The sequence below is a fragment of the Pseudopipra pipra genome, chromosome 21 (assembly GCF_036250125.1).
Source record: "Pseudopipra pipra isolate bDixPip1 chromosome 21, bDixPip1.hap1, whole genome shotgun sequence".
Classification (NCBI taxonomy): domain Eukaryota; kingdom Metazoa; phylum Chordata; class Aves; order Passeriformes; family Pipridae; genus Pseudopipra; species Pseudopipra pipra.
Window position 1 is genome coordinate 2,488,742 of NC_087569.1, and position 13,592 is coordinate 2,502,333.

The 13,592-nt window shown below is 51.0% G+C and overlaps 1 protein-coding gene across 1 annotated transcript in view; it reads right to left on the minus strand.

Annotated features, from left to right (window-relative positions):
• Positions 1–13,592, minus strand: part of LOC135425687 (S-adenosyl-L-methionine-dependent tRNA 4-demethylwyosine synthase TYW1-like) — a 92,861-nt gene that overhangs the window by 27,150 nt on the left and 52,119 nt on the right. The window contains exon 13 of the mRNA XM_064678240.1: positions 10,103–10,238. Coding sequence (XP_064534310.1) covers positions 10,103–10,238 — 136 coding nt within the window. The remainder of the gene's footprint in view (positions 1–10,102; positions 10,239–13,592) is intronic.

Genomic DNA, 13,592 nt, shown 5'->3' on the forward strand with positions numbered 1-13,592 from the left:
CCCTGTGAGGGTGGCACAGCACAGGGACACAGCCTGGGAAGGTGGGATTGTACTGAAGAGAATAAACTGCCACTTGTTATCTCAGGAAATAACGAACCAACAATGCAACCTCAAGTGATGAAAGCAGAGATTGAGCTGCCATAAAAACATAATTACTTCATTAAAAAACATTCTCGTGGACTGCAAAGCAAAGGATTTATGATATTTTTCTGCTGGGTTTTGTCCAAATCACCTAAAAATAGATTTGAAAGCCCCACCACCACCTGCTGGAGATCCTGCCCGTTTCACTCGACAAGGACCAAGGTAAACAGAGAGCCCAAAATAAATTTCTCTCATTGATTAAACAATCCTTGCAAGGCCAGGGCTCTTGTAAAGCCCTAATTCAGGAGCTGGGCTCTAAAACAACAAATATTATGGGCAGATAAATAAGCTTTAAACATTTTAACTGCCCATTCTGTTAAGTAGCTCAGCTCCAGATTGAGCTGGGGACAAAGAGAATTCCTGCACAGTGATGGGACAGAGCAGAATGGGCCAGGAGTGAGGAGAAGGGACATTCCCATCCCAGCACACATTGGGATGATGCTTTAAAAGCAGTCCCAGAAGGGCACCTGGATGATGCTCTGCAAGAAAATTGGGATGTGGAGATCGATCCTGCTGCAAACCCCCCCCCCAGCACTGAGGGCTGGGAATCACCAACCATGGGAAGTTCAACAAGGGGAAGGGCTGGATTCTGCCCCTGGGATGGGGCAACCCTGGATGTACGGACAGACTGGGAATGAGAGGCTGGAAAGCAGTGCCAGGAAAGGGCCCTGAGGGTCCTGGTGGTGCCAGTTGGCCCTGAGTCAGCAGTACCCTGGCAGCCAGGAGGGCCAACCCTGTCCTGGGGGCACCAGGGAGGGGATTGTCCTGCTCTGCTCTGCCCTGGGGCGGCCTCACCTCAACATTGGGGCAGTTTGGGGGGACACAATGTAGGGAAGGGATTGAGCCATTAGAGAGTGTCCAAAGGAGGCCACGAGGATGGGGAAGGGCCTGGATTTGAAGGTGTGTGAGGACACTGAGGGCACTTGGTGTGTTCAGCTGGAGGAGACTGAGGGGAGACCTCAGTGCAGTTCCACCTTCCTGGGCAGGGGCAGAGGAGGGGCAGGGACTGAGCTCTGCTCTGGGGGGACCAGGGACAGCAGCCAGGGAATGGCTGGAGCTGTGTCAGGGCAGGCTCAGGTTGGATCTCAGCCAAAGGTTCTTCCCCCAGAGGCTGGTTGGGCACTGCCCAGGCTCCCCAGGGCAGTGGGCACAGCCCCAAGGCTGCCAGAGCTCAGGGAGGGTTTGGCTGATCCTCTGGGGCACAGGGGGTGACTCTTGGGGCTGGGCCTGTGCAGGGCTGAGGGTTGGACTCCAGGATCCTTGGGGGTCCCTCCCAGCTCAGCACATCCTGGGATTGTATGACCTTACCACAGACTGAAGCAATTGGTGCCCTCCTTTTGCGTGGTGGTGTCCAGTGGCAGGGACCGTGTGCTGAGGGAGCATCCTGGAGCACCCTGGGATAGTGGGACAGGGATGCCCAGAGCAGCTGTGGCTGCTCCATCTCTGGAATTGTCCAAGGCCAGGTTGGATGGGGCTTGGAGCAACCTGGGCTAGTGGAAGGTGTCCCTGCCCATGGTAGGGGGTGGAACTGGATCATCTTTAAGTTCCCTTCCAACCCAAACCACTCTGTGGTTCTATTCTATGATTCTGTTCAGAAATTACATTGCTTCTTAATAAATAAAACCACAACAAAGAGTTCACTCAAGTCCTCAGTGTCTCTGCATGCACAGTGTGAGTTCTTCTCCCCCTGAGGAGCCTGACTTGAGGCTCTATGCTTGACAGTACCCAAAATTCCGACATCTCACATTAAACCCAGTCTCCATGAAAATCCTCTGGATCTTCCCGCTTCCACAGCAGGCTGGACTCTTCAGGAGAGCCCAGAGAGGAGATGAGGCTCCTCAGGATTGTTAAGCAAATTTCAACACAGAGCCAGAATGCCATAAAAGCAATGGAGCAGACAAGAGTTTTTACAGGTCTGTAAACAGTTGTATTATCCCACGGATCATCAACCCTCCAGTTCCAGGGCTCACCAAACACTCCATCCCCTGCTGGTTGGAGAATTAAGCAGTCAGGGAAGATCATTCACAGTGCATCTGGTATCAGTTCCTTCACCAAACACAGTCATGAGCAGCCAAGTGCTCTCCTGGGATAAGGAAAAACGGAGATTCCTGAACTAGTCAGTACAGGAACTGCACCAGACTATTACATTTAGGGATGTCTGAACACAACAGAATCCAAGCTCAGCCAACAAAGGCCTTAGTTATGTAAAAAATGGAAAATAAATCATTTCTGAACTGCCACTTTGCTTTGACCTTTGTCACTGTCACTAATGACCAGCTTTCTGTATTCAGGTATGTCCACAACAATAAACTCCAAAAATTAGAGAATCCCAGAATGGTTTGGGTTGGAAGAGACCTTAAAGATCCTCTCATTCCACCCCTGCCATGGGCAGGGACACCTTCCATGAGCCCAGGTTGCTCCAACCTGGCCTTGGACACTCCCAGGGATGGGGCAGCCACAGCTTCTCTGGGCAACCTGTGCCAGGGCCTCCCCACCCTCACAGCCAAGAATTCCTTCCCAATATCCCATCCAGCCCTGCCCTCTGGCAGTTTAAAGCCATTCCCCTTGTCCTGTCAGTATGTGCCCATGGAAGAAGTCCCTCTCCCTCCTTTTATAACCCCCTTTAGGACCTGGAAGGGGCTCTCAGGTCTCCCTGGAGCCTCCTCTTCTCCAGCCACTGCCAGTCTGGACCCAGCACTGCAGCCTCTGCCACCCAGACACTCCTGCACACATCCCACAGTAACCAGCCCCCGAGGAGAGGATTCCTCCACCCTTCCAAAGCCATAAGTCTTCCTGATTTTATTCCCTTGCACAAATCCACGAGCACATTCCCACCAGCACACCATTCCCATATTCCCATAAAATCCACATCCTCAGTCACACCTCAGTTACAGCCTCTTCATCTGAGAGGAGAAAACACATCACTCCTGCAGGTGCTTTGTCAACTCATCCTTCCTGAAACATCAAATGGATTCAAATGAATGGATTCAATGAACCCAACAAATGCTCCTTATTGGAATCATCCTGCCATTGATAATCAGTGAACAAGGAGAGAAATCCAAGAGCTATTCCATTCAGCAAACTGGAATATCCTGCAGTGCTCTGCACAATCCCAATCCGTGGCACTTGGCCCCGTTACTTCAGCTTTACAGACTGAAATAAAAACTTATTTTAAAGCAAAGTGCAGACAAAAGTTTCCTTTGCATATTTCTAGGCTCCTTTTGAAAAGTTTCCACAAAACCACACACGTGCTCTGTCTTCTCAGGGTGATTTTACAGGAAGATTATTCCAGTTCCCAACCAGAGAAAATGTGACAAGATGTCCCCCAAGAGCATGGAAGCTGCTGGGGGGGCTGGGAATTCTGGCTCCCAGGGAACAGAGCAGCCCCTTGGACAGTGATTGGGTTAATAAACAACAGAAGGGCTGGAAGGGGGCATAGAGATGGTTGGAACCAAGTTCCCTAAAAGCCAAGTCTGGCATCTCATACAGCTTGAGGAAGAGCTCAAGGCTAAGGAAAGATGGTGTTTAACAGAGGGAAAGAACAGCAAATGCTCCTTAAATGATAAGTGGAAGGAAGCTGGATAATGTCTGGGAGCTGTGGAGGAGGAGAGATGAGAGGACCTGGAAAAGGAGGGTCCTGTTACTCCCATTCCCAGCTCCCAGGTAAGAGCCCCCTTTCCAAGGGCCACGGGAAGGGGCAGCAGTGCCTTGTGCCAGCAGCAGGGTGGCAGCTGGGCAGCACCTGCAGCTGAAACAGCCCCCCAGGAGCAAACAAACAGCCCCAAAGCCCCAGGCAGGAATGAGGAGCAGGGGATTGGTGTGGGATAATGGACAGAGCATCGGACAAGGACTAAGAGAACATGGATTTCACCCCCAGCTCAGCCTCTGGCTCGCTGGGGGGGTCACAGACACCTTGCCTTCCTCCAGCCTCACTATCCTGCCTTCCCAGGACACACAGGACAACCAGGAGCTTGGAATAACACATCCCTTTGGTTGGGAGCTGCGTTCATGAACATTTTCCCCCCTTTTTCCCACCTGCAAGCAAACCCAGAGGCACTGGAACAGCAGGAGAAATCAGATTTTGCTCCCTCTGCAGCCAAACATCTCACTGCAGCCTCCCTTGGATTGCTGCTCCCTGGAAGCTCCACTGAAAGGAGATGATGCATTTCAGAGGCAATAACTTCACATTAAACACCTTACCTGTGTCACACACTGCATTTCCAAGGGGTTACACCAGAAGTCTCATTAGCAAACCCATTTAAACAAGCACACAGCTGGTGCAGAGCATTTACTGTGCAGGAGAGTCAAATTCTTCCAAATTTATAGTGGCAAAATTGATTACTGATTCTAACATCTGTTGCAGATTTTCCACTTAAATTCTCCTTAAAAAGTCATCAGCTCAGAAACATCACACAAGGTTCCCCCTCCCCCAGGAAGCACAGAAATCATCTCCCTGCAAATCAAATGTGTCTTTTCATAACAGCAATTGTTCCTGTCATATATTACATAATAATGAGCCCTGAAACGTGCTGGAGATGTGATTCCATGTATTTGTGCTGTTTGCAATCACACAAAGCCAAGGGGAACTTGGAGGGCAGGATCACGTTGGAGGGGGAAAAAAAAAAAAGACTAAAGTAAACAGCAGCAGATGCAGGGCTGGGAATGTTTAAATATGCAAACTTCACCATCCAGAATTGGAAAAGGAAATACCTGTAAACAGCATTCCAATGCTGTCCTGGAAGGTGGGAATGGGAGATGGGTTTTATATCTCCTGCCTTCCTCTGGCCAAACCACCTTCCAGCAAGGAGTCATCCAGCCACAGGCACCAACCCCAGGCACTGTCAGTGGGTGACATCCTAGAGCAGGTAGAGGGAACCATTTCCCTTCTTGATCTTTTTCTTAATAAAGAAAAAAACCCAAGGCATTTGTTACACCTCCCCCAGAGAGCCATGACCCTGGTCCTCCATGAAATCTTAATTCCCCTGAAGTAGAAAAACACTGAGGGCAAGGTTAGACCCCAGATCTGAAGCACATGTTGTGTGTGATGTTTAAAGACCCAGCTCTGAGCTCCTGCCAGTGCCAATAAGCTGTTTCCTTTGCTTTTTGTGACCCTCCTGGAAGGACAGGCAGGACAAGGTTCTGCTTCATCATCAGTTCCTGCAGTGCCACAACATCTATTAACCTCCAGGGCTCGTTCCCCGCTCGCTTTGCGTGTGGCTCCAATCTGTTTAAGGGAACATTGGCACCTGTCCCCTGAAAGTTAGAGCAGCTCAGCAGTGCCCACTTGGTGTCTGGCAGCACAGCAAGTACTGCAGGGCACGGGGTATGGAGTGGATTGGACAGGATTTATCATGATTAAGTCAAGAAAATACAGACGGAAGAGGTGGCACCACGGCAAGGTTGGAGAATGTTCCTCAGAGCATGAGTGACACCAGGGGCCTTCTTCCCAGAGATCATCGAGCCCATGGACCAGCAGCCACTTGCTTCAGGAGCTGTTTCAGTCTCTCAACAGTTTAGGAAGAGCATTTCCAGCAGGGCAGGGAGGGATCCTGCCCCTCTGCCCAGCCCTGGGCAGGCACATCTGCAGGGCTGGGCCCAGCTCTGGCTCCTCAGCACAGCAGGGCCAGGGAGCTCCTGCAGCGGGGCCAGCGCAGGCTGTGAGGATGAGGAGGGCACTGGAGCATCTCCCTGAGCAGCAAAGGCTGAGGGAGCTGGGGCTGTTCAGCCTCCAGAGCAGACCCTGAGAGGGGCCCTCCCCCTGTGTGTCAGGGGCTGCAGGGAGGGGGCAGAGGATGGAGCAGGCTCTGCTCGGGGGGCCCAGCAATGGCACAGGAGGAACGGGCAGGAACTGATGCCCAGGAAGCTCCAGCTGGACAGGAGGAAGAACTTCTTCCCTGGGCAGTGACCCAGCTCTGAACAGGCTGCCCAGGGAGGGGCTGGAGTCTCCTCCCTGGGGAGATTCCAGAGCCCTCTGGACACAATCCTGTGCCCTGTGCTCTGGGCTGGCCCTGCCTGAGCAGGGAGGTGGCACCAGTGACCCACTGGGGTCCCTTCCAGCCTGACCCATTTGGGATTCTGTGGAAAAAAGCACATCCAGAAATGGGACTTGTTGTGCTGCTCCATCTCCAGCTGTTTTCCCAGTGCCTGGGTAGAAATCCATACACACTTTGCCCCCCTGGGTCGCTGCATCCCCACTTCATCCATCAGCAACTCAGAGGGGCATTCCCACTTGTCTCAGTCACTTCCCTATCCCTGGGAAAACCCTCAGGGATTTATGGACCACAACAACCACAAGAACAGTTTCTAAAGGTTCTCAGCCTACAGAACATGGTCCAGTAACACTGAGGGAAACAGATCCCAAGTCCAACACAAAAGGATCCCAAATCTGACTGTGGGGGTGAGAGCTCACAGACCACGGGTTGTTTTCTTGCTCAGCACATGTCTGGCTGATGTTATTTTTGGGGGAAAAAAGCATCAACTTGATTATAAAATCATCAGGGATGGAAAATCCATCCCTTCTCTCCTGAGCTGCTGGACCCTCACTATTAATTTGCACCTCATTCCTCACTTGGATTTTAGCATTAGGAAGCAGCAATGGCTGGAAGAAACATCTTTCAACAGAGATTCCTCACCCTGACACAGAGATAAGGAGTCACATCCTCAGTGCTCCCTCCAAGCACTTGTCTCTCAAGTCAAGTCACCTCTCAATCATCCTCACAACCTCAAGGCTGTCAGAGGACGAGGCTACAAAACTTCAGATGTGATGTTTGGAAAGGGCACAGTCCCAGTTGCACATGTTAATGCCTTTCCTTTTCCTCTCAATTTAATTTGGGAGGGAGAGGACACAAGAAACAACTGAAGCCTTCTGGGAGTGCACCTGCTGTTTAACACCAACTCCTCTCTCACAAAATGGTTCTCAGCACAGGAAGTTTAACACAAAGATCAGCTCAGTGAGAACAGCTCTAGAAAGGATAAAACTTGCTCCAAACAGTAGTGGACAAAGTGTGGAGGGGTTCATCTTATTTGCTGCAATGAGAAATAGCACAGATTATTATCTTTTATTCCTGAGCTTCCTTTGAAAATGGATGTAGCAGCTAATCCCCAACATGCTGGATGAGGAAGGCAAATCCTCTTGGGAATGATCCCTTATCAAATTCACTCCTTTACTGAGGCTCAAGAACTTTGTGCAGAACTTCAGTTCAAAGCATGAAATCCATTCTCAGTGTAACTGGGCCAAGGTTGGACAGGGCTTGGAGCAACCTGGGCTAGTGGAAGGTGTCCCTGCCCATGGCAGGGGGTGAAATGGGATGAGCTTTAAGGTCCTTTCCAACCCAAACCATTCTGTGGTTCTTTAACCACCTCGCTGAAGCAACAGGTTCGAAACCCACCCCTTTGCCCTTCTATCCCTGTGTTCCAGAAGAATCAGCCTGGTTTTGGTTACAGAAAGAAAACAGCCAAGAACACCCTTTCTCAGTCAGGACTGTGTCCTCTCCTCTTCCTTTCTCCCACTCCTCTGTCTGGATTATCCAAGCAGAGGATTATTTTGCAGCAGGCCCTGACCCCCCCACCCCTGCAGCCCCAGGACAGGATCAGCACTTGCCAAACCCCCCAGGGCGAGCCCAGCAAGGTACAACTTGTGTTTTCAGCAACTCCCTTTGCCCACTTTTATTTTTTAAATGTGCACAGACCAAACCTCCCCACGATTCCCAGTGGCAGTGAGTCACAGGAGCTGCAGTGCCAGCTCGTCTCGGGCTCAGGAGGATTGACTCAGCCTCCATGGATTGATTCACTGGGAAAACATGGGGCTTGGATTTTGGTTCCAGAGAAATCAGCAGCACCTTCCCAACACAATGCATCAGCACTTCCATGCCCCAGGAGCACTTTAAGGGAGTTTTTGGGTACCAGAATCATGTATAACATGGTGTGAGCAGGGCAGGGATTGTCCCTGTGCTGGCACTGCTGGGGCACTTCCAGTCCTGGGGGCAGTTTTGGGCTCCTCAGGACAAGAGAGACATGGAGGGGCTGGAGTGTGTGCAGGGAAGGGAACAGAGCTGGGGAAGGGGCTGGAGCAGCAGGAGCAGCTGAGGGAGCTGGGGGGGCTCAGCCTGGAGAAAAGGAGGCTCAGGGGGGACCTTCTGGCTCTGCAACCCCCTGACAGGAGGGGGGAGCCGGGGGGGGTCGGGCTCTGCTCCCAGGGAACAAGGGACAGGAGGAGAGGGAACGGCCTCCAGCTGTGCCAGGGGAGGGTCAGGTTGGACATCAGGAGGAATTTCTCCATGGAAAGGGCTGTCAGGCACTGGAAAGGGCTGCCCAGGGAGGTTTGGAGTCCCCATCCCTGGAGGTGTCCAAGGAAGGACTGGAGGTGGCTCTCAGTGCTCTGGGCTGGGACACAGGGTGGGGATGGGGCACAGGGTGGACTTGACAGCCTTTGGGGGCCTTTTTCAACCAAAAGGATTCTGTGATTAAGAGGAAAAACCCAACAAACAGCAGCTTCCCCAGGAGCTCTTGCTGTCCCCACGTGCAGCTGAGCAGGGCTGGCAGAGCAGTTTCCCCAACTGGAGCAAATATTAATTGGCTCTTGTTTTCCCAGTGTTTCAAGGACCCTTCAAAGTGCAGTTGCTCTGAGGAGAAAATGCACCTGCTAGTTGAGCTCCTTTTTCCTCTCCTCTTCACCTTGGCCAGAGTATTTTTAGCTGAATGGACAGACCTGCCAATACTTTCACCTTCAATCCTTTGCAAGGAACTTTCTGACAACACCCAGCAAGGAATGAACCAAATCTATCCAGGGTCAAGAGAGGCAGCAGGAAAAAAATGATGAGCAAGAGCAAGTCCCCAAAGGGCTTTTTCTACATTTTTTTGCCTTCAATATTTTAGCTCCTGTTGTTCCCACACCGCCCCTGCTCCCAGAGAACTCAGTTTGTACCTGATTTCAACACACCCAAGAGTTTGGCCTGAGATTTTAAGACCAGACATTCACACACAATCCACCTGATCACACTTTCCAGAATAAACTGGAACCCTGCTGAGTCCCCCAGATCTACTAATCTGAGTAGATTTGGCAGAAAATAGCCCAATATTGTCATCTCAGAAGGCAGAAAAACTCACTATTTAAAGGAAACCCTCTCTCCTGGCTGTTCATCTCAGCAGGGAACGTGTCAACAGCTGCCAAATTGGTAAATACAAGGATTTGCTTCCATCAGAGCACAGGATCAGAAAGAAGAGGAGGAGACTTGCTCACGAAGCGCTATTGTTATCAATTCATATGATGCTGGGCCCAGGATGGGGCATTAATTGCTACAAAACATCTCACACCAAGCTCTGAGCTGACACAGTCCCATGGGCCTTCAGGTCACTGCTCAGCTGCCTCTGGTGGACACAAATCACCCCTGGTTTGGGTCAATCTTCCAGAAATGAGCAGATTTCCATGGAGGAGGGGGGTGGTCAGAGCTGGCAAACTCCAGCACACACAGTTTCATGTCTGCAGGGTCAAGGGAACCTCTGAGAACCAGAGCAAGGTGATATATGGGGGTTTGTGACTCTTCCCAGGCTTCCCTGAATTTCCAGCTTTCCAGCTTTCCTTCAGCAGCCTGTTTGCAGTGTAACCCCTTCATCAGGAAATCTATTATTTGATGATCTCTCCAGCTCTCACAGCAGTTTACTGTCTCATTTCAGACACATTCTTTTGTTGATGAGTTTGTCCCCACATGGAAAACGGATCAAACCTGCTAAAATTTATACACCTGAATGTACAAACCATGCAAATATGCTCCCAGCACATCCAGAACCCACCCCATGGCCCACCTTGAGAGCCTCTGAAGCCTCTCAAGTCTTTTGTAGAAAGTCTCTGCTTTTGTAGAAAGCAGAAGTAAGGTGAGAAGGAAGAAAGAAAAGGTGTCCTGTGCAGGCAAAGTGCAGAAGGAATTAAAAAAACCTATTTAGAAGTACATTCTTAACTGGGTACCTTTTCAGCCAAGGCCTTTAAACTGTCCAGAAACCTCTGCCAGAAGTCCTTGAAGAGGGGTCTGTCGATCCTCCTCAGGCTCTCCCTGGTGCTGGCATCCACACTGACATACAGCTGGGTCACTGGCTCCAGGCTCCTTTGGAAAGAAAAACCAGGGAATTGCTGTTTTCAGACCTTGCTGCTGCTTCAGTTTGTGGTTTTGTGTTACAGGAGCTCCCACCAAGCTGCTCTGCAGGTCCAGTAGCAACAGGAACTTGGCAAATCATCCAGGTTCCAGGGGTTCATCTCTGCCAAGTGACCATCGTCCGTGGTGAGCTGCTAGAACCTTCCAGCAAATAACACCCCCAAAGCTGGGAACTCACACACAGGCCTTGGCTGACAACTTAATTATCTTTTCCTCACTGAACTGGAACATATTTCACTCCAGAGTAGCTGTAACACACGGGGAAAGGCTTCCCAAAGGAGGCTGCCAGGGAAGCACAGAGAAGCTCTGCTGCTCCCCACAGCCCCCATGGTTAAAATCCACACAGCTCAGCCCCTGCCCCAACTTCTGTCTGCTCTGGCCCATGGAAAACTAAGCCCATTCAATAGAAATGGACCTCAGGAGGACATTTCTTCCTGGAAAGGGTGGTCAGGCACTGGAAGAGGCTGCCCAGGGAGGTGGTAGAGTCCCCTACTCAGTGCTCTGGGCTGGGGGACAAGGTGGGGATTGGGCACAGGGTGGACTTGGTGATCCTGGAGGGCTTTTCCAACCTCAGTGATTCTGGGATACTAAATAGAGGCATAACTCAGCCACTTCCTACTGCTGTATACACTGAACTTACCTGACCTGCAGGTGGATCCTCAGCCAGTTTTTTGAAGGGATATTAAAGCTGTTTAGAAAATAAACTCACACACAAACCACCAACATGTTCTCCTTCCACTAACAAGGCCCTATTCCATAAATAATATTCCTTTCTGATCCCACTGTGCTGGTGAGCTCAGCATCTGTGAGCTGGTAATTCCTAAAGAGTTTAAACCTCCTGTACTGTGTGAAGAGCCTGAGCTGAGTCTAAACACTTCCAGAAATCAAGAGAATAAAAGAGAAGCAGCAACAGGTGCATCAGCAAAGGATCATTGAGGGCATTGAGAACAACCTAGAAGGAGCTCCCTTAGAACTCCAGGCTGGAAAAGCCCTCCAAGATCATCAAGACCAACCTGTGACTTGTCCCCCAGCCCAGAGCACTGAGTGCCACCTCCAGTCCTTCCTTGGACACCTCCAGGGCTGGGGACAAACCCTGGTGACACACAGAAGGGACAAAGCCAGTGAGTGTGACACACCCAGCCCTCGTGGCACCTTCCACCCCAAGGGCTCTGAGCCAAACAACCACATCCCAAGTGTCCCCCAGGGCTCAGTGTGGGGACAGCACTTTGGGAGTGCAATGAGCAGGCACCAGTCCCAGCTTCCTGTGGTTCCTTGGAGAAGATGAGAAGAAATTAGAAACCACTGCTCAGCTGCCAAACAGGGCCACCTAAAAATACACCCACCCCCTGCCCACCCTGAAGGTGACAAAGGGACAAGGACTGGCCAGAATGAGACTGAGCAGAGCTCTTTGTGTCCAGAAAAATCCACTTCACGTGGACACTCAACCAACCATCTGAACACATTCCCTCTGCATGAAGAACCCAGAACAAACTGAACATTTCAGGTTAAAATATCAGTTTGGGAAACAAGCCTGTCTGGACTGGCAGCCCAAAGCCACAGACTCCAAAATGAGCAAATGTTCTAGGCCTAAGTGGATTGGAGTGTTCAGTTTCAGAGAATACTGAGCCAAAATACTCTTTTTCTTCTCAGTGCTGTGTTTGCTTAATTAGAAGGTGCCCCAGTGAAGATTGAGGGGGCTTTTAAACTGCAGGCTGAGAAAACTCATCTCTTCTCTGAGGAACTCAAAGCTAACGACAGGCAAGAGCCAGACTCACTGTTAGATGGAGAAAGTTAAGGAATTAGAAGAGATCCCAAGGAGGGATTTCTGCACCATATTGCTCCAAGCAGGAGAGGTCCACAGGGCCCTGCCTGGCTGGGAATTGAGCCAGGATGAGCTTGGACATGCTCAGGAAACAAGGAGAAAGGGCAGCCATGGGTGCCATGAGAACTAGAACCCACCTGATGTTCCTGGAACTCAGCTACACTTCACAATTAACAGGAGATTTAGTTGGATGGTACCAGGATGGGGTTTTGGTTGTCTGAGGTGACATCCAGGACACCAAATCCATGGCATTTACACCCCAGCCAGGAGGTGGTTCCAGCAGCCCAGCAGGAGCAGACACAGCAACACCAAACCCGAGCATCTGCTCGTGAGCAATGCTGAGAATGTGCTCACTGTTATCTCTGAGGATCACAAATGCAAACACACACAGGAGGGCTCTTGTTCAGAGCCAGGAAACCTCCCTCACTTTGTGGATGTGTGGACAGGTGGAGCTGAAGTCTAGAGAGAAGATGAGGAAGAGGAGGAGAGGAGAGGAAGGCCCAGGAGGCACCACACTGGAGGCCCAGTGGGCTCCTGTCCCGAACCCAGCAACAGCCCAGCCCACAGTCCCCTCCCATGGAATGGTTTGGGTGGGAAGGGACCTTAAAGATCATCCAGTCCCAACCCCTGCCATGGGCAGGGACAACTTCCACTGGCCCAGCTTGCTCCAACCTGGCCTTGGACACTTCCAGGGATCCAGGGGCAGCCACAGCTTCTCTGCCCAACCTGTGCCAGGGCCTCCCCACCCTCACAGCCAACAATTCCTTCCCAATATCCCCTCTAACCCTGCCCTCTGGCAGTGGGAAGCCATTCCCCCTCGTTCTATCCCTCCATCCCTTGTCCCCAGTCCCTCTCCAGCTCTCCTGGAGCCCCTTTAGGCCTGGAAAGGGCTCTCAGCTCTCCCTGGAGCCTTCTCTTGTCCAGGTGAACCCCCCCAGCTCTCCCAGCCTGGATCCAGGGCAGAGGGGCTCCAGCCCTTGGAGGCCCTTGCAGGTCCTTGTCCAAAGGCCCTTCCTGCACCAGAGGTCACTCTGCCTATTTTAGGAGCAACATTTCCACTCCAGCCCCCCTCTGCTGACAGCACAGAACTGAGCCTGGTGCCTACTTCAGCTCCCACATTAAGCAAATCATTTGCTTTGAAGAGCCAAAGATCAGTTGCAATTTTTAAGACAGCAAGACCAGCGTTTTATCACTTTCTTTTTTGTTTCTTTTCAAACAGATTCAGCAGATCCAAAGAAGTGCAGCTTCAAAATAGAGCGTGTGCTCTCTTTTTAAACTGCTATATTTAGGAAAGAGCAATTTCTATCTATCAGGCACATAATACATGACTTAAAGTAACTTGATTACACAATTATTCAATCATTTGGAATGCCTTTGTGGTGTATAATTACTCCCTCCAAAATTGCCTGCCCTCCCCCCCCCACTGCCACATTCAGACCACGAGGAGTGAAAAGGAAGCTCTATCAGAAGGACTGACACAGAGA